This window comes from Sphaeramia orbicularis, chromosome 11, assembly GCF_902148855.1.
Source record: "Sphaeramia orbicularis chromosome 11, fSphaOr1.1, whole genome shotgun sequence".
Taxonomy (NCBI): Eukaryota; Metazoa; Chordata; class Actinopteri; order Kurtiformes; family Apogonidae; genus Sphaeramia; species Sphaeramia orbicularis.
Genome location: NC_043967.1, coordinates 14125659 through 14147779, shown reverse-complemented (window position 1 = coordinate 14147779; position 22121 = coordinate 14125659). Strand labels below are relative to the sequence as shown.

General features: G+C 37.3%; 1 protein-coding gene across 2 annotated transcripts in view; it reads right to left on the bottom strand.

The window, feature by feature from the left end:
- vps50 (VPS50 subunit of EARP/GARPII complex) overlaps positions 1-22121 on the bottom strand; it is a 303387-nt gene that overhangs the window by 91101 nt on the left and 190165 nt on the right. For both annotated transcript variants that reach the window (XM_030147934.1, XM_030147933.1), the window contains exons 19-20: positions 13508-13626; positions 5355-5461 (exon numbers count right to left, since the gene is read on the bottom strand). In XM_030147934.1, the coding sequence (XP_030003794.1) occupies positions 5355-5461; positions 13508-13626 (226 nt within the window). The remainder of the gene's footprint in view (positions 1-5354; positions 5462-13507; positions 13627-22121) is intronic.

The following is a 22121-nucleotide window of genomic DNA, read 5'->3' as shown; positions in this document are numbered from 1 at the left end:
TTCAAACTACTGTAGTTCCTAGGGGCCAAACAATGTCCGTCTAATTAATGTCTCTTTCCTCGTTGTTGTCTTTCACCTGAACCCGTACTAATCCTAAACAGGACTGTAATGATGGCGGAGGGTCTTCAGTCTCTTCCCTTCAGGTTGACATCATATTTGTTGGGTTTTTTTAACCTTATGGAAGCAGCTATTTCATTTTTCGAGTCATTGTGTGCTAGTTCCATGTGTCCGTGTGGAACTTGCGTGGATTTAAAGTTCTGCATCGAACGACACCTTTCGTTCCTTTATTTTTCTCAACATACTGTGCCATTTCGGTACAGCTGTGTACCGAACAGAACAGGTGTGTACCGAAACAGTTCGGTTCGGTACGTGTACCATTACAGGCCTAGTTGATATAGTTTGTTAAAGTGAGAAAATAATAGACAGATGAGATAGATGAATTTGTGCTGAAAAAAATAAAGATACCAAACATGGGTATAGTAAACATTTCTTTATATAGTATATAAAGACAAAATCAAAAGTACTGAAAAACGGCCAAAATAGGTTCAGACCCCTAGGGGTTAACTTTGTGGAGGACAGGTTTGCAGTATGAACAGAACATTTTAACTGTAAACAACTGGAAATGAAAACAAATTAGGGCTGAACAGCTAATCAAATCACAATGTCAATGATATATGTGCAAAAGGCTGCAATTTACAGGTATGGCTTTAAGGTGATCTAATGACAGAAATGTAAAAGAAAATAAACACACACTGAGCAGAGAAGTACTGTGTGAAGCATGCAAAATGAAAGTGGAATGTGTTTTTGTTTTATGTGTATTCATTATGGTAGTTTGAATGTTTAATGCAGGGGTCTCAAACTTGCAGCCCGGGGGCCAACTGAGGCCCACGGGATGATATTTTGTGGCCCCCTACTTGACATCAAAGTTTAGTGTTAGTCCACACGTACGTCTCAAATGCACCTTTTAGCTGAATCTTGCCACGCTTTTATTTTATTTCTTTTTATAACTTATGGGCTACCATAGATAGTTTCGTGACAGCTTCTGGCGACATTTGTTGTCAACGGTTGTCAAGCTAGCCAACCACGAAGTACCTGGGGAAGTGTGAACGTTAGTCACTTAGTTGAAACATATTCCGGAGTGACACCAAGTGGATGGAAAATATATGCCATCACCCAGTTCCAGTCATGCCTCTTAAAATGTGCCGTGAAGAGAAAAGTTGGCAACGAGCACAGGTAATTTCAGGAAAAGTGGGAGATGGAATATTTATTTGTTGAGCGCAGGGGCACCCCTATGTGGCTCACATGCACAGAGAAAGTTGCGGTGTATGAGGAATACAACATCTGACATCATTACTCAAACAGACATGCTGAGGAATATACAAAATACCAAGGAGATGAGAGAAAGAACCGGGTTGCCAATCTGAAAAAATGTCTATTGAAGCGACAAGATTTATTCAAGAAAGCAAGCAAAGAGAATGAAGCAGCAGTCGAAGCTAGCTACATGATAAGTGAGATGATTGCTTGGGGTGGAAAGCCATTCAAAGAAGGCGAGTTCATCAAAAAGTGCATTTTACTAGTAGGGATGTAACGATTACCAGTATAACGATAAACTGCGGTAAAATTCCAGACGGTTAGTATTACCATTTAAATTCTAATTATCATGATAACTGTGTTTGATTACCACACTTTGAAAACTCACGGTACTGCTCATTTCCTGGAGAAGCAGCAGCATTCCAGATGTGCATGCCAGTTTGCAATGTCTATCTATGAATAAGAAACAAAAACAACTCAAACTTGATATGGAAAATGGTCAAACAATGGCCATGAGGTGTCATCTTTAATGCACATTTGTATGTTGGATGTTTACATGTTAATATTTGAATGTTTCTGCCAACAGAAAGTACATTATGCCTATTATTTTATTTGTTTTTTGTTTTTGTTTTTTTCAAAATGCAACCGGGTTAAATTATTTCAGTGTGTGTATAAGTACTTTTTGAACACTTTGAGCACAATTTCAACAATACGGTGATAATAATAATAACCGTGATAATTTAGGTCACAATAACCATGATATGAAATTTTCATATCGTCACATCCCTAGTTACTAGCTGTGAGTAAAGTAAAGAAAGCCTTTCTTGTTGTGGAATACTTGATGTGGCCCAGGCTGACCCAGACTCTACCTCCAACGGCCTCCAGGTAAGTTGAGTTTGAGACCCCTGGTTCAAGGTGATATTTTTGCACTTTCCTTGATGATAAATCACAAATTGTAATAGCAGCCAGAATAACCCCAAAATTACTTTTGCACCAAATCATAGAGCCCTAACAGAAACTACATCTGGATTTCAACATTCAGCGTGTCATTTTTAGTGATATCTGACAGTGAAATTTTACATACAAAAAACCGAAAAATGGACAAATCCATCCTTAGACTTAGTGTTTGTTTTGTCTGTTCAGAGTGTTTTAGTTAAACCAGGGCTCTCAAACTAATTTTCTTTCAGGGGCCACGTTCAGCCCAATTTGATCTCCAGTGGGCGGGACCAGTAAAATTATAGCATATTAACCTATAAATAATGACAATTCCAATTTTTTGTCTTTGTTTTAGTGCAAAAAACCCCATTAAATTATGAAAATACTTACTTTTATAAACTATCCAAACAAAAAAGATGTGTATAAATTGATAAAAATGAAATTTCTTAAAAAAAAAAAAAAGTGCAGTTTTAACAATATTATGCCTCAACTTATTATGTATACATGTGTATTATGGATCGGATCTATAAAGACACTAAATACTTAGTAACAGGCAGAAAATTGTCAAAATTGTGCTTAATTTTCTTTGGACATTTCAGGTTGTTCATATTTGTTCAGGTTATTCACATTTTATTGTTACAGGATAGTTTGTAAATGTAAATATTTTCATAATTTAATGTTATTTTTTGCACAAAAACAAAGACAAAAATTTGAAGTTGTCATTATTTATAGGCATAGTGGAATATTTTTTTCACATCAAACCAAGAAGAAAATATGGAGTCATTATTTTTTGTAGGTTATCATGTTATTATTTTACTGTAGATCATATTGGTCTGTATGTGGAACCTGAACTAAAATGAGATCGACAGCCTTGACTGTGGAATTTTTGCACTTTGCGAATTCATCCCATGGGCCGGATTGGAACCTTTGGCATTTGGCCCCCGGGCTGCATGTTTGAGACCCCTGAGTTAAAGGGACAGTAACTCTGGGCTCGTTTCTTATTAAATAGTGAACGCAGGCATTTGCGCGCAAATAGTGAACCAACGATGGGTCGGCGAACACAGAGCCTTAACGAACGCAAAATCTGTTTCTGCGTTCGCTAAACCAACGTTTGCTCACTCTTCACGCTGAAGGGTGCGTTAAACAGGTGCATTCACTATTTAACCCAGAATGAACGCCTCCACTCCTGCTGTTTCCAGTCATCTGACAGCATTATGGTTAGAATGAAGAAGTATTATAGGATATCTGTGACCTGGGACTGCCTCCCTTACCCTCACCTGTCTGGATGGACCTCCTCACCCTCATCTGACTATAGATGGACCCCCTCAGCTCTTTGCATGTGCCCCCCCTACTGAACTGAACTGAATTATTTACACATATATATCGTGCGTCTGGCTGGACGTCTGAGGATGACCCCAGTTATTCCGCACTGGTGACTTTGACAGAACTCTGAATGGTCACTGTTGGCTGTAACCACACTGAACAACAGGACAAACAGATTGTATAGAAAAACTGAATGCTGTTCCGTTCCTCTCATCCACGCACTCATATGTCATTACGCGCGCGCAGACACACAGACACACACACACACACACACACACACACACACACACACCCCGCTGGTGTGTGTTCTCATTCATTCATCTCTCAAAGCCACACACACTTTGTCCTGAGCTAATCTGTATTTATCCATAAATCGATACAGTGAATAAAATTCAGTGAGCAGATCAGTCCTCACTCTGTAAATTTCTTTTTATCGGTGCAAAATGTCCATGGCAAAAATCTGATATCATTGAAGATATTGTCAAACTTGTGTTAAAAATCTTTTTCTTCAAATATAAATAATATTTCAAAGGAAATACATGACAGAAGTGAAAAAAAATGAAGCAACAAGAATACATCCTCATTCTAATGCGGACCTCCGAGGTCTGCGCTAAAATCAGCTCTGTAGCGTGGAACAGGGCGAGGGCTCACTTTTAACAAACTAGCCCAGAAACGGGATAGCGCATTTTGCATTGCGTTGGGGTTAATGAACTAATGCACGAACGCATTTTGTGTTGCGTTAGTTGTTTATAAACAAAGAGCGAGCCCAGAAACGGGATAGCGCAAAATGCGTTAAATGGACACATTTTGCGTTGCGCTGGGCTTAACAATTTAACGAACTAGTGCAGAGAGGAGCCCCTGGTCAAGACTCATAGTCAGTAAAGATAACGCACTTTAAAACTTGATACCACCTGCTACGAGAACAATAAAACAAAAAGAAGACAGCCATTTGGAACTAGTGAAGAAACATGATGGAACAACTCGGTAAGACATAAACATCTCATTCTAAGGCAGCAAAAACACAAGGCTTCTCAGTTTGGAATTATTATACACTAATAAAAAAACAAAACGTATACATATTCCATTTCTGTAATTACAGCCTCCTAAATCCCCCTGAAAAGTACAGAGCTGTCCTCCAAAGTGGATAAACTGACTAATTATTAAGATAGCACAATTTAATGAATAAATCAAAGTTGAAGTATGTATGTTTTTCAACACAAAGATACAAACTTTTAAAAACTGTAGTGATTATTGCCTGTTTTCCTCAGTAAACTACTGTCTACTGGGTCTCACAGAAGGTTCACCATAATCACCACACAAAAAGGGTTTCTATATTTTTTCCTGCTTCTGTAATTAACTAATCCGAAATCCTCTTAAATCTGGATCTTTAAATTGCAGTCTGTCGCTACGGTATAATTGCCCGGGCTGATATTGTGATTACGACACCCTCCCCAACCCTACTAATAATATAGAAAAAAGACTTCTGAAGCCATTTGACCTCATAGGAAAGTTAACTGCCTAGTCTAATTCCCTTTCACACTTGAAAATCACATTGAGAGGGTCTCGTCGCCAAAGGGCACACACTGCTCACGTCTTCAAAGTCACAAAGTGCCTCTTTGGAGTCGAGAGGTCAGAACCCAGGGCACAGGCTAACTATGACCACAGTAGCTCAGTCACACAGGTAGGAGTGACATCCACAGCCGATCAGTCACAGTGAGCCGCCTCATTAATGGATAAATGTGCAAAGTGGAGGAAACCAGGACTCCAGCACGTTCAGGACTCACCAACAAGTCGAATGACGTTGAGGGTGGTGTTGGTGAGGATCGGCGCGTTGGTCTTATTCAGGTTGTAATCGGACTTCTTCTTGCTTCTTATGGTCTCTCGGGAAACGCTGATGATGGAGTCGAAAGAGAAAAGAGAACAGATCCATGAGACACAGGAATATATATTAACATAACTAACCCTCTGTCAGGATCTGATGGGTTCAAAACCTTAGCACAGGTCAAAGTCTTCTAATTGATCAATCAGAACCCATTACACAACACCGGAGACAAAGACGGAGCCCTATCGCGAAGGCTCTGAACCAGTGAGCCAGACCCATGACACTGATCATTGACCATATTAGCAAGCAATCATTACATGTGCCTTCTAATTTCCGGATGTGACCCACTAATTAACCATTAGCCATTCCCGCCTGGGAATGGCTAATTTGCATTTTAGTCACTATGGGCTAATGTCAGGGTTAATACACATGGTGAAGGATGAAGCGAAATATCAAGCATGTCAGACATGTGAAATAATGAGCCAAACATGTTATTGAAATTTTCATGACAGGAAATGATTATCAACTCTGAGTGAGTAAGATTAGTGTATATTAAGTAGCCCTTTCCAAATCCAGAGGAAAATCTCATGCTTTCAGTTAAACAATTCCAAATCCAAAAAAGCTGGGACCCATATTTTATTATAATAGAACACAGGAAATATATGAATGCTTAATCTGAGCAGTGGCAGCTTGTGGCGCTAGGGTCTCCCACCACCTGACAATAGTGAATAATTTTACAAAAACGTGAATATTTACATAAAGGAGCTATTCATGATACAGCCAGTGAATACCGTGTATAATCTGCAAGGTTATTATCGTTAACAAAAACTAACGAAATGATGAAAACTAGAATTGTAAAAACATTTTCGTTAACTGAAATAAATAAAAACTATAATTAAAAGAAAAAAATGATAACTAACTGAAACTGTATTGTGTGCTTACAAAACTAACTAAAACGGATAAAAATTATGGATAAAATTCCCTTAGTTTTTGTCTTTGTCAATGTCGGATTGATATGATGATATGATCACTTCTCGTTACTTGTGGTTTACAGTCGTCTTTTCGTCCCCACTCTACCTGGAAACATGGAGACTAAAGTTGGGAGAAAGCAGCAGAGTCCTGTCTGGGATTCATTTGAATTTGACGGCGAAGAAGAGGAAAGAAATGAAAAAAACTAAACTAAAACTAAGCATTTAGAAAATAACAAAAACTAATAAATACTAGCAAACCTGTTCTAAAAACAAATTAAAACTAACTGAATTAGAGAAAAAAAAAGTCAAAACTAAATAAAACTAAACTATAATGAAAAATCCAAAACTATTAGAACCTTGATAATCTGCACTCAAGTGTAGTTTAAAAATGTTTTCTGTCGATTAGTGAAGTCAGTCAAGTCACATGTTTCCTGTTTGGGTCGCAGAAATCTGCACCTGAGGCTCTTTGTTTACCAGAATACCCTCTGGTTATAAATGGTGCATGTACAGTGGACAGCCCCCCCCACCCCAATACAAGAGATAGGACACACACAGGAGTAAACGTCACATCCCGAAAAGAATCGAGACGTTCCTCAGAAACAGAATCAGTGAATATGTCCTTAGGTAACACTACTGGGATGTTTACATGCGGCTCAGTGGGTTAAACCACCGACTTCGATGCATTAGGCCAGGATTCATTTAATGGCATGAGTGACAAACACCTTTTAGCCGTTAATTTTCTCTGTTTTTGATGCCAAGCGATCTACCCACAGTACCCTCATCCTTGTTCTAAATGCACTGTCCATTCTATCAGTGGAAAAGACACCTGTCAGGGACATGTCTGACTTGAACAATAGAGTCACAGAAAAATGTTTGTTTGAAGGACAGAGTGACATTTACAGAGTGAGACAGCGGTGAGCTAAAATGATCATGACTAAATGTCTAGAAAGCAAAGCAAATTCAGATTCTTATTAATATGAATCTTCATGGCCACAGCGTTTTATTTTGTAGCTGTGATTAACGCATAAATACCCAGACAGTTCACAAATTCTTTTTTTTTTTCCCTCTATTTAACTTTTCTTAAGTGATTTAGCACCATTTGTGATAATATTATCCTTTACATTTTGAGTTTTTTCAGTATAAATCATGTATTTTCTTACATTTAATTCACATGTAGATGTTCATAAAAGCTCAGAGTAAATTCAAAGATTATTATATCAAACAGAGAAAACTGAAGAAAAAATGATTTTTTTCAGTCAAATATATCATGATATCTGCAAAGGCAACTTCCCATACTATCTAAAAACACAAATGAACAAGCTGGCTGGCTAATTGTCAGGATAGCTGATGTTTTTTCTTCCAGCTGTGGATGTTTTCCCTACCCAGTCATCTATACTGGACGCTCATGTAATATCTATAATGCAACGTATAGGCAGTCTTCCATCTTCATCTGGCTATTATACTTTGCATTATAGATATTACATGACCGTCACTGTGTTATGGAAGATGACTGGGCACCTACTGTACCATGTATTGAGTTATTCAATTCCACTGATTCCTGATTTTCTATATCTTTGTAGCTTTCAGGACACTACCATTTGTAAAAAGGATGAATGTTTGGTTAAAATACTCTTAATAGCAAAAAAAAAAAAAAAAAAACTATAACGAGGAACTGGGGGAAGGCCACCATTCCATTAAAGGACCAGTGGATATCAACAATTGAAGAAATATTTCTAATGGAAAAATTAACACACAGACTGAGACTGCAAGAAGCACAACTGAATAAAAAGTGGAATAAATGGACTATATTTACAAAAAAAATCAATAGACTGACTGTTGCTACCCGGGCACATTGTTTTCTTTTGCATTCATTTGTTCTGTTGTTTGTTTGTTTTTTTGGTTATTGTTATAATTGTTGTCCATAAAACTCAATAAAAATTTAAGTTACAAAAAAAAAAAGTATAATAGCCAGTGCTTAGGTTACTCATAAGATTAACCCATAAGGACCCAGTGTAACTTTTCTGGCACCTTCCAAATACATTTTTCTCTATATTTAACCATCCATAAGTGATTTAGCATCATTTATTGTAAAATTATGTTCTGTATTTGGGATGAGGATCAGCACCTCCAAATCCGAGGCCATGGTTCTCGACCGGAAAAAGGTGGTTTGCCCTCTCCGGGTCGGTGGGGAGTCTTTGCCCCAAGTGGAGGAGTTTAAGTATCTTGGGGTCTTGTTCATGAGTGAGGGAAGGACTGAGCGTGAGATTGACAGACGGATCGGTGCAGCGTCTGCAGTGATGCAGTCGCTGTATCGGTCGGTTGTGGTAAAGAAGGAGCTGAGCCGAGAGGCGAAGCTCTCGATTTACCGGTCAATCTACGTTCCTACCCTCACCTACGGTCATGAGCTTTGGGTCATGACCGAAAGGACAAGATCCCGGATACAAGCGGTCGAAATGAGTTTCCTCCGCAGGGTGGCTGGGCGCACCCTTAGGGATAGGGGGAGGAGCTCAGTCACCAGGGAGGAGCTCGGAGTAGAGCCGCCACTCCTCCGCGTTGAGAGGGGCCAGCTGAGGTGGCTCGGGCATCTGTTTCGGATGCCTCCTGGACGCCTCCCTGGGGAGGTGTTCCGGGCATGTCCCACCGGGAGGAGACCTCGGGGAAGACCCAGGACATGTTGGAGAGACTATGTCCCTCAGCTGGCCTGGGAACGCCTTGGGGTCCCCCCGGAAGAGCTGGAGGAGGAGTCTGGGGAGAGGGAAGTCTGGGCATCCCTGCTTAGACTGTTACCCCCGCGACCCGGCCCCGGATAAGCGGTGGATAATGGATGGATGGCTGAATGTTCTGTATTTTGTGTTTTTTCAGTATAAATCATATATTTTCTTATATTTAATTCACTGATCATGTAGATGTTCATAAAAGCTCAGAGTAAATTCAAAGGTTATTATATCAAACATAGAGAAAATTGAAGAAAAAATGACTTTTTCAGTCAAAAATACATCATTAACAAGTGTGTCCAAGTGTGTCACTTATCAAACTCCATTGGTTTTAAAGGTGAATCAATGCTGTAGAAGATGACAGTGTTTCCACGGTAACTACGGAGCCTCTAAACGTCCAAATGGGTCATATCTGATAGCCATGAAAAGATGATAAACTGTATTTCACACCAATTATTTACATCAGGGGTGTCAAACTCATTTTAGTTCAGGGGTCTCATCCTTGTTCTAAATGCATTGTCCATATTATCAGTGGAAAAGACACCTGTCAGGGACATGTCTGACTTTAACAATAGAGTCATAGAAAAATATGTGTGTTTGAAGGATAGAGTGAAATTTACATATAAAAAATACATGACTGAAAACACAGATTGTGTATTTTTATTTAAATTGAAGTTAATAGTTTAAAATGGCAGCGCATGTGCTTTGGCATAAATGTAGTTACAGTGTATCCAAAAACTGATTGCGCCCCACCAAAAAATTATTTCACCAGCTGCCACTCAATCTAAGACGGTGTTCCACATTACGAAACAACAAAGGAATTTGGAATTAGAATGCAGCAACACATCTCCAAGAAGCTGGGAAGGGAGTACTGAAGAAATCTTTCGAAGTCCAAAACTGTGGCTGGTTTAGATGATCTTTATCTTTATTCATTCTGGTGTGGAGACAGAGCATAAAACCAACACGCCAGCAATATTCTGTCTGCCGAGTTAATCTGTGATGGGCAATTTAATCAGGTTTGGTGATAATAAAAGTTGGGTGAGGCTAAGTAAGCCAACAATGGGGAGTGTATTGTAAATGGTTATTTTTTATAATTATTATTTATTTAATTTTCACATTGTAAAAAACATACACATAGACACATGTTGGTTAAAAATTGTGATAGATGGTTACCAAAAACCATCAAGGGGCAATTAAAAACTGCAATTAAAAATATAGAAAAATATTTGCAAGCTGCACAAAAGTACATTTTCAACAAATAAAATTCCACGATATACCAAGCTTAGAAATGTATCCCATGTGGAAAATTACAATCACTCAGCAGCAGAGTTGTCACCGCTTTTTTTAAACTGAATTTGAGGAAGTTCCGTAAGAACAGTTGGCAGATTATTCCATATTTTGAGCATGAGAACAACAACGACAACTGAACTTCGAAGTGACTGCAGGCTAAAGAGCAACAATAGAATGATGTTTTGGTTTATTGTTTAATACCTGCACTTTTTTGAGTTTTTTTAACTATAAGTTTTTATTTAATATTCTGTAATGTTTCTTAATTTAGATTTTTTTTTTTTTCATTAATGGTTTCTCCCTTTTTTTTTTTGTATATATGCAGCTGCTCTAATAGTGAATCTTCTCTGCAGTGGGACCAATAATCATATCGTATCATATCGTATCTTATCTTATCTTATCTTATCGTATCTTATCTTATCTTATCTTATCTCAGAGGTTTAGGAAATAGCAAATTGTTGCATTCTGTTTTATTTTCCATTTTTCACTGTGTCCCAGCTGTTTTAGAATTGAGTTTGTACACTTTAACACACATATTCAGTATCCTAACATGATCATTCATTCCAGAATATTGTAGTAAAAGAAAGAAAAAATTTGCATGTGGCTAAATAACCACAGCCACAACATAATATGATAGATTTTTTGGGCACTTAGAAATTAGTTCCATACTTTACATGGTTCAGTGCATCCTGAAAACGATATAAAAGAAAACACAAATTGCCCTTTGACTACATTTACATTTCTCTTTTAAATGAAAATTAATCCTTTTACTCAAGGTGCTGTACTGCATGGTTTCCTCTGCTTTAATTAATCAATAGCTAATCCTTTACTAGTAACCAGACAGTGGGAAGAAAGAGAATATTTTATGACCAAACAAAATGCAGTGCATGAGGTTTTTTTTGTCGACTTAGCAGGGTGAGACAGTGGTGAGCTAAAATTATCATTACTAAATGTCTAGGAAGCAAAGCAAATTCAGATTCTTATTAATATGGCCACAACGTTTTATTTTGTAGCTGTGATTCACGCATAAATACCCAGGCAGTTCACAAATTCATTTTTTTCCCTCTATTTAATTTTTCTTAAGTGATTTAGCACCATTTGTGATATTATCCTTTTCATTTTGAATTTTTTCAGTATAAATCACGTATTTTCTTACATTTAATTCACTGATCATGTAGATATTCATACAAGTTCAGAGTAAATTCAAAGGTTATTATATCAAACAGAGAAAACTGAAGAAAAAAATGACTTTTTCAGTCAAATATATCATTAACAAGTGTGTCACTTATCAAACTTCATTGGTTTTAGTGGTGAATCAATGTTGTAGAAGATGACAGTGTTTCCATGGTAACTACGGAGCCTCTAAACATCCAAATGGGTCATATCTGATAGCCATGAAAAGATGACAAACTGCGTTTCACACCAATTATTTACATCAGGGGTGTCAAATTCATTTTAGTTCGGGGGCCACATCCTCCTAGTATGATCTGAAGTGGGCCGGACAAGTAAAATAATAACATAATAATACATAAATAGTGTCAATTCCAAACTTTTCTCTTGGTTTTAGTGTTAAAAAAGGAAAATTACATTATGAAAAATGTTTACGTCTACAAACAGTCCCTAAAGTAAATGTGAATAACAAACACCCATGAAAAACCTGAAATTTTCTAAGAAAAATAAGCGCAATTTTAACAATACCCTGCCCCAGTTTATCATTTACACATTGGCATTACAACTTACAGATCACAGTGGATCTACAAACACACATTCAAATTACAGTTCTCTTAAAACATTTCAGGTTATTTGCATTTTTTGTGAAGATAGTTTGTCAATGTAAAAATTTTTATGTAATTTGATTTTTTTTTTCTTTTTTACATTAAAACAAGCAGTTGGAGCTGTGGTTATTTATAGGTTATTGTGATAGTGGTCCGACCCACTTGAGATTGACATGGGCTGAGCATGGAACCTGAACTAAAATGAAGGTTAATATCTTCAGTGTAATTTTAACATTTTCCAAATTCATCCCACGGGCCGCATTGGACCTTTTGGCGGGCCGGTTTTGGCCTACGGGCCATATGTTTGGCATCCGTGATTTACATGTATCGATAGGATTAGTGGATCAGCAGTTATTAACCCTTTCGTGCATAGTGGTCACTAGAGTGGACAGCTATTCTACAGCTGTTCTCTTGTATATTCATGGGTTTTGTTGTTTTAGTTCCATATCAGCCAACACAGTGGACGCTTACGAATCATCTCATACACTGTAATTCATATCATTACTGTAATTTTGCTGTTCTTGATAAACCTGATCTGCACTAACATGTTTCAGCATTAATCAATTATCTGTTAGAAAAAGAAGTTGGTTTTTTTTTTACCTCCGCCAAGGAGGTTATGTTTTTGCCAGGGTTTGTTTGTTTGTCTGTTTGTTTGTTTGTTTGTTTGTTTGTCTGTCCATTAGTGTGCAACATAACTCAAAAAGTTATGGACAGATTTGGATGAAATTTTCAGGGTTTGTTGGAAATGGGATAAGGAAGAAATGATTAAATTTTGGTGGTGATCGCGGCTGGGGGGGCCCACAGGGGGGGCCACTGATCAGCCTTGGCGGAGGACTGCGCTCTCCGAGTGCTTCTAGTTTTTGCATATTATCTCCATGAAAAGAGCAATAACTAGCATTAGAATAGGTTAAAATGTGAGAAAACATCAGATTTTATTTTATTTCATTGTTTTCATGTCACTTTCTGATATTTGGTTTTAAATATGTGTCTTTATTTCAAAAATTAAATGCATGGACATTTTTGTAACTCCATGAAAAAAAAAAAGAAAACTTGATCACATTGTTTTTTGTCATGCCTATGGAGGAATAAAAACACTCAAGAAAAAAATCGTAACTAAGGTTCTCATAATTAAAGTACGAAAGGGTTAAACACTTACATCAGTATTTGGTTGCCTGTGATTGTTCGGGTCTTTACAGGTTAATGCAGGTTGATTCTTTGTTGTGTCTACTCTTGTTTTCTTTCAGTACTTTTACAGAAGCATCCACTACGAGCACTTAAATACAGAGTTTCACCAGGACACATTAGTTCATGTGTGATCCACTGAGCTGTGTGTTCAGTGTGACATAAGGGAAAAAAAATAAATGGTACCTTTTAAGTGGAGCATCACCCGTCTGCTCATCCACATAGTCCTGCTTAAGCTCTTCGGGGACGTCGCTATCGCTGTCGTAATCCTGGTACACACTCTTCTCCAGTTCGTCAGACTCGTACTAGAAAAATAGTGGTGACATATGAGAAGGAAATGCAGGACAATAAGATCAAGCAGATTTAACCCTTTCATGCATGAATTATGACAACCTTATTCAAGATTTTTTTTTCCTTCAGTGTTTTATTCCTCTTTAAGCATTAAAAAAAACAATGTAATTGAAAGTTTCTTATGAATCTATTTTTCATGGAGTTACAAAAATGTCCACTCAGCTGGACACCATGTGTTTAATTTTTGAAGCAAAGAAACATGCATTTACTGACAAACTATGAAATTAATTTTTTAATACTGCTAATCTGATATTCTCACATTTTTAACATACTATAATACCACTTATTACTCATTCAGATAATATGCAACAAAAAAAAAACATCTTTTTGTTTTAAAAAAATGTGTTAATTACAGTCTAATAACAATTAGCAATTTATTTACACTCAAATATTTTATTACAGATGAGGCTTATCAAGAACAGGAAAGTTACAGTAATGCTATGAATTACAGTGTATGGGATGATGCATAAGGGTCAAAACGCAGTATTCAAAATCTCTCTGACAGGACATTTTAGAGACAATTTGACAGATTAGTGTTGCTAAATGACCCACATTTTTACTTTTAAATTCATTTTTGCTTTAGTCGGACCATAAGGGATTATCCAAAACAAGGAGCTACGTTATAGTGAAATAAATGTTGGAATGGCAATCAATTCACGTTTGCTCTCTGATGGGACATTACTGTGTTTTGACCAATAAGAGTCCACTGTACTGGTTGATAGGGCTGTGCAATTAATCGAAATTCAATTACGATTTCGATTATTACACGCAACGATTACAAAAATTATGTAATCGAGGAAAAACGATTATCAATTTTGAGTTGTTTAATTCACGCGCACGCAAGCTACCATGAGCTGCTCTGCCCCGCCCCCCTCTAAGCTACAGCTGCCAGCTAGTCGGCAGGTCCACCCCAAGAGGAAAGTTGTACCAAGCGGTCTGGAAAAATAGCAGGAGAATCGCAGCAGAAGTGCTTGGTAAACAAAAAAGGCAAGTCAAATTCAATTGTATGGAATCACTTTGGGTTTGATGAAGAAGACGAAGAGCAAAAACACATCACGTGCAAAAAGTGTTTCGTAGTTGTGTCTGCACCGACCGGTAACACAGCAAACCTTTTTAACCATCTAAAGTTTAACCACCGCGACCTTTATCATAATCTTATGAAAAACTAAAACACATAAAAAAAACTCCGTCTACAACTTCGTCTGCAATGCAATCTTCGGTCTCCGAATCTCTTTACGCGGCAACTCTCGTATTAACCTAACTGAAACCTCACGGCACGCCACTGAATTTACTATGTTTCATACTACATTGAACATACTTGAATTTATAATTTGCACTTTATGTGAGTTTTTTTTTTTATTGCTCCAGTTCTATGGCAAGTCTAGAGCAGTTTAATTCCAGTGCACTATTTGTTTACAAAAGGAAACATACTTGAATTTACAGTATACTTATTTGCATTCAAAGATTTTTTTGTTTCATACAAAAGTGATCATACTTCGTTTTAATGGTTAAAAGCTTTACTTATATTTAAAGAGTATATCTTACATTGTTTTGCAAGAAAAAAAATAAACAACTTTAAGGTTAACAAATAATCGTTTTTAATAATCGTGATTTCAATTGTTGCTAAAATAATCGTGATTTTTTTTTTTTTTCTATAATCGAGCAGCCCTACTGGTTGATATAATATTAAAACAACAAAATCCATGAATATACAAGAGAACAGCTGTAGAATAGCAGTCCACTGTAGTGACCACTGTGCATGAAAGGGTTAATATTATGAGTCAATACTAAAATTAAATGTGGAGCTTGAAGCGTTTCTATGTACTATTGATTTTCCAAACTCTAACAGCAGGGGGAAGTCTTGTCCCAGAACACGCCAAAAACCACCAAAAAACCAAAACCACAAACGAATCAGCTCTGAATGATCACTAAATAAAGTATAAAGCTCATTGTTTAATCACATATGTATTATAGTATCGGGTTTTATTCCTCAAACTAAAACTCATAACTGGTTATTATGGCAGTCAGTCAAAATAACAGTATCTTATAATCTACACGTGCTGCATCAGCTGACAGTTTACATTATAGCTCTGTTAGCTTAGCTCTGTTTTTAGACAGAAAACAGCCAAAGTAAAACCACAAATCACCTGTTTTCTGTACAGTTTGTGTTGTTAAAAGCTGCACTAAAGATCTGTTTGGAATCGTCTAAACAAGGTCAGAACGGTCATAGTTTAGTCTGAAGTAGGGATGTAGCGATATGAAAATTTCATATCGTGGTTATTGTGACCAAAATAATCACAGTTATCATTATTATCACGGTATTATTGAAATTGTGCTCAAAATGTTCAAAAAGTACTGATACACACACTGAAATAATTTAATCAAGTTGTATTTAAAAATAAATAAAATAATTGGCACAATGTACTTTCTGTTGACAGAAACATCCAAGTATTAACCCTTAGTGGTCTGAGCCTATTTTGGCCGTTTTTCAGTCCTTTTGATTTTGCCTTTATATACTATATAAACAAATGTTTACTATACCCATGTTTGGTATCTTTTTTTTCAGCACAACTTCATCTATATAATTTGCCTATTATTTTTTCACTTTAACCTACTATATGAACATAATAAGCCAGAAAACATAAAAAAAACATAAAATCTGATTTGAAAAATGTATATAATTTATTGCATAAATAACACACAGATGTTTAACGAACCTTTTCAAAGACTTTAAAAGTGAATATTGGTTCCAAATATTAGGTATATGAAATCAAAATTGTAATAAATTAAAACTATACACAAATATTTGGCATAAAAGCATAGCTTTACATCGGTGTTTTTTCCCCTAAAAGTGCGGTAATCAAACACGGTTCTCATGATAATTAGATTTGAAACGATAATACTAACCGTCTGCAATTTTACCACGGTTTATCGTTATACCGGTAATCATTACATCCCTAGTCTGAACCATGGATCAACAAACAGTGAACTTAGCAAAGATAATAACATCCCATAATAACTCTATACCTTCATAAGCCTCAGAATTCAAATCACGAAGGAATGCTGTGATTTCAGCATCAAACTCCGTTCCTTTCATTCAGAGCTGTGTCCAGTGGTGGAAACAACAGTACTTTTATTATTTTTATCACTTTGACTTTGACTCTAAAGGTTGTTTCTTAGTAAGTGAGTAAGTAAATTGTATTTATAGAGCACTTTTCACAGACAGAGTCACAAAGTGCTTTATCAATTCAAATCAGAATCAAATCAAGTTTAGAGACCCAACAGAATCCTTCAGGAGCAAACACTTGTGATTGGTGACAGTGGCGAGGAAAGACTTCCCTTTAACGGGCAGAAACCTGGAGCAGACCCAGACTCCTGAAGGATGGCCGTCTGCCTTGACCAGTTGGGGTTAAAGAGAGAGAGTAAAGGAGGAGAAAAGAGAGAGCGATAGAGATAGAGAGAGAGTGGGGGGGGGGGGGGGGACACATGGAGTACTTTATGATGAATACATAGAGTGTAATCAGTTTGTGGTGGCCCTGGGTCAGGTGGGAGACTAAAAAGCCTTTCTGAACAGGAGGGTTTGGAGGTGTTTTTTAAAGCTCTCTACAGTCCATGGACCATAGGTGTAGAGGCAGGTCATTCCATAGACGTGGTGCCACAGCTTTGAAAGACCTGTCACCGCGTGTGCTAAAACAGGTGCGTGGAACCATCAGCAGGTGCTGTTCTGAAGACCTCAAGCTACGAGTCGAGCTGTAGGGCTGGATCAGGGAAGCAATGCATGCAGGGGCCTGGCCATGTAGAGCTTAGTGGTTCTCATCCCATCTCATCACTTTCTCAAAGGCCCCATTGTGTTAGTTTTCCTCACCATGGGAGACCAACAGACTGACTCACTCCTCCCTCTAGTGGTCACATAACTCCCCCAGGCTGTCGATGTGAATTCAGTTCATGTCTCTAAAACCCAGTACATTAGCATTTTTAGCAGAACTTCGGAACTCTTTATTCTGAACACTAATGGTCATTTTAGGTCTTTTTTTTTCAATTCTCTTTTATTAGGATTTTCTATGGTTGACATGTTTATTCACATTGCAATTCACCATTCTCATTCATTCATCTGAAAATTACAATTGAATCTCACAGCGATACGTCCGTGACTCCACAGACAATAGAAATAAGGATGATTGGTCCTCTCTCAGCAATACCAAAGATGTAATTTTTACAATACGCAATTAAGAACTAAACTCCCTAGAACAGGAAGGCTGGGGTGCACATTTGTGATATTAACCCTTTCATGTATGAATTATGAGAACCTTAGTCAAGATTTTTTACCTGAGTGTTTTTATTCCTCTTTAAGCATGAAAAAAACAATGCGATTGAATGTCTTTTAATGAACCTATTTTTTGTGGAGTTACAAAAGTGTCCACTCAGCTGGACACCATGTGTTTAATTTTTGAAGCAAAGAAACATGTATTTAAATCGCAATATCAGAAAGTGATTTAATGTGTGAAAACTGATATTGAAAACATTTTTCATGCAGCTAATCTGATGTTTTCTCACATTTTAACATACTCTAACACAAGTTATTGCTCACTTATTGGAGATAATATAAAAAAAAACAAAAAAACAAAAACAGAAAAGCACTCACCCCCCACCCCCGATTACCATCCAAAATGTAATCATTTACTCCTTGTGCCAGTATTAACATTTCCTGAAAATCTCATCAAAATCCTTCTATAACTTTTTGAGTTATCTTGCTAACAGACAGACAAACAAATTTAAAAAAAAATGCCATTCCTTGGCGGAGGTAACAATTAGCACTTCATTTACACACAAACATGTTACTGCAGATCAGGTTTACCAAGAAAAGCACAGTTACAGTAATGGTATGAACTGCAGTGTATGGGATGGTGCTGTGTTGGCTGATATGGAACTAAAACAACAAAACCCAGAAGACATAAGAGAACAGCTGGAGAATAGGTGTCCACTGTAATGACCACTATGCATGAAAGGGTTCAAAAAAAAAAAAAAACAAACAAACATTGATGCAAAATGGTTAAGAAGGAAAAAAAAAGGGGTGAAATGGACATAAGACATGGCCTTAGATAAACGATGGTCGAACTGGTGTGACAGACCTAATCCATGTTTTCCATCTGTTCAAAAACAAACCTTGTTGTAGTTTTATTGCAAAAGTCATTCTTTCCATCTTAAAATGTCATAAATGATGCCAATCCACTCCTCCACTGTAGGTTTTTCTAGTTTTAGCCACTTCCTTGTTATGGCTTTCCTACAAGCAGCACTTCAAATGTGAAATTAGGTCTTTTTTATTATTATTACTCATTGAAAGTACAAATACTATATAGCCCCTTTAATCCAAGATCAATTACTATCTGAAGGGCCCAGAAGGATGTCTTTTAAGACTGTATTATTACAGTACATATTTGTGTCTTTGTCTTTTGGTGTAATTCATTCCATCTTTGTTTTCATTTTTACCCCTCTGCCAACTTCTAACCAAACGGGTATTGTAATCGTTTTGTCGTCTGTCTGTCTGTCTGTCACATTATCTGAAGAATGCATTGAGATATCTGCACCAAATTTATACTGTGGATGCACCTCAGCATGGAGCAGAAGCCTATTGAAAATAGGTGACCTTGACCTACTTTTTCAAGGTCAAATGGCCTTGTGTAGTTATACTCAGTGTTGGGCAAATTACTTTTAAAAAGTAATTAGTTATAGTTACTAGTTACGTTCCCCAAAAAGTAACTGAATTAGTAATGGAATTACTCCTTCATAAATGTAATTAGTTACCAGGGAAAGTAATTACTGTGTTACTTTTTGGAAAAAACTTCAAATATGTAAAAAGAAACTGATTTTTGAGCGTCTCACAGGCCAGTTGTATAGAGTAGAACAGCAGACAGGTACTGAATACCAGGACTGTGGTGAGGCTGGGGTCCACCAGGACCCGGCTTTTCCACCACATAAGTGCATATGTGCATTTATAGGAAGAAGATGCTCCTCCAGTTAATCCCACATCTCTACTTTTTCCAGTCGCTCCTCCCTGATCCAGCAGTAAATGTCTTCAGTCCACTCAGTCAGACTCACTGATAACTCCTCCCCTAAGTTAGCTGCACACATAGCTGCGTTCAAGTGACAGTGGTGTGCTGCGAACAACTCAAACTTGCAGATGCCATCAGTCGTTCAGGTGAAGGCAGCATGGACAACTCAGACTCATGGACACACAGGTGAAGCATGAAGGCAGTGTGGGCAATTTGAATAGAAGAACGGCTCGCTACGAATTGGTTCTTACCATTCACTAAAAGGAGCCATTCAAAAAACTCGACTTGTCCACAAACCTCTTCTGACTGGCTGAGCCAGGATGGATAACAGCTGTTAGATATCAGTGCGTAGTAACACACCACATTTCACTACCGGTAATGGTAACAGCGTTGTAACATTTCAAACAGTAATTCATTAGATTACCCATTACTGGAAAACAATAACGGCGTTAGTAACACAACTATTTTTAACGCCGTTATTCTCAACACTGGTTATAATATCGGAGTACTTTCAAATATAAACATGTATGTAATAAGTTTTACACAAAGACAATCTAATCTAAATTATAGGGCAATAACTTTCAACAGAATCTTGAACTATATTTGGCAGAGGGGGATTAAAAGTGTGCAGCATATTATATTCATTTTTTATGACGGTGCAAACCAAGAAAATGTTCCTATTTTGCACTGACAGAAAAGCATTATCTTATCTGAAGTATTAGACGACTGGGGTTAAATAATGGTGAAGGGGCCACACAGAGTTAGAGATGTAAGCAAGGGAGATAAAAACAAGAATTTGGCGCCATGGGGGAAATTATGATCACACTGAAACAGTTCAGCGAAAGGTCTGAGTAGGTTTTGAAAAAAAAAAAAAAAAAAAAAAACTCAGACAAACCAGTTGCTTTGAAAAACTGCATAACATTACTCTGTGCTCAAAAGCTGTACTGAAATAATTAAACAGTTCACTAAAAATAAATAAGGGGAGTATAACCCGAAAGGTAAATAAGCACAAATATACCTAGAAAAAAGGAAACAGCAGAAGATTCCTCATAGACAGACTCAAAAGCCAATACTTCCTTTATCCTTTACCGCAATCTCAGACAACGCACCGGCCATATTGAAAGGATTACAAGCTTAAAACTCACGACAAGCCCAGGGATTGTGTTAGCCTAATATTGCAGTATTACTTAGAATCGAGCCTGAAAAGAAAATCTATCAAAACAAATCAATGTGTAACTTTTTACTTCAATTTTAGAAGAGAAATACTGCTTTCTATAGAACTCTATTTTACTACCATACCAATTCAGCAACTAAGCTTTGAAGCTTTAAAAAGGTACAAATAAACTATGGTCTGGATCATGGCGGTCATGCTGTACGAAACACAGAAATCCCCTAAAAGCAGAGAAAGATTACGTTTATTTTCTTTCCTCCATTTCGTGATGTTTCTTCCATTCATTTCACAGGAAATACAATAGATTAAATACTGCGCTAGAACACACTAGGTACACTTTCTGGGCACAAAGAAACCCCCTCTATATATAAATTCCTGCCAAGATTCAGAGAAAAATAGCATAGGTGGATAATTTAAGATGATCCATTTGTGGTTCCTCGTTCTTGGGTATAGCAGCTGAGTTCACTCGTTTCCTAACAGCACATTTACAACATGTCAGGTAATGGGTCTAAGTGGTAAAGTGTACTAATGGTATAACAGGTTTTACTAATGCGCCGCTGGCCCTGCACATTCATAAAAGTCTGTTATGGGTCTGTTGTTGGCAGCTTAAGGGCTTTTGTAAACCACCTACTGACCACCGGTGATTATGTCCAAATTAATCAACTTTATTAACTTGCTCAACAGGTGGCCTTATTACAATGAAATGTTTATGCGAGGAGGGTGGATCACTGACAGCAACAAACAACTTGATTCATTTATGATGTGTTAGCGACCCACATGAGCAGAGGAAATTGGATTACAATGGTTTAGATTAACTCTGTGTTTCAGGTCTTTAATAATTCTCGTGAAAATCCATAATGTTGCTTCTGCAGGTTTTTCCACTAACTGGGACACACATACTTCACACAACACCACACCAATTAAAGGTGCGGTGCAAGATGTTTTCCTGGTGCATTTTTTACTATATTGCTTAAAATACCCTTCACAACCCGATTACAACCAATTAATTAAATGCTCTAACACAAAAATTTAAAAATGTAGTCACCTGTGGAACGCACAGGAGTGAAAAAACACCATCCAATCATTTTCAGCGCCCACTCAAAATGATTGAACGGTGATATGTCTGTCAAACTCAACTGCCATTTGTCCCTCCCCCTTTGTGCGTACCCCTCTTCGCGCATGAATCGTGCGTCCTCAGAGGTTTGAAGCGCTTGTACAGGAAATGAAG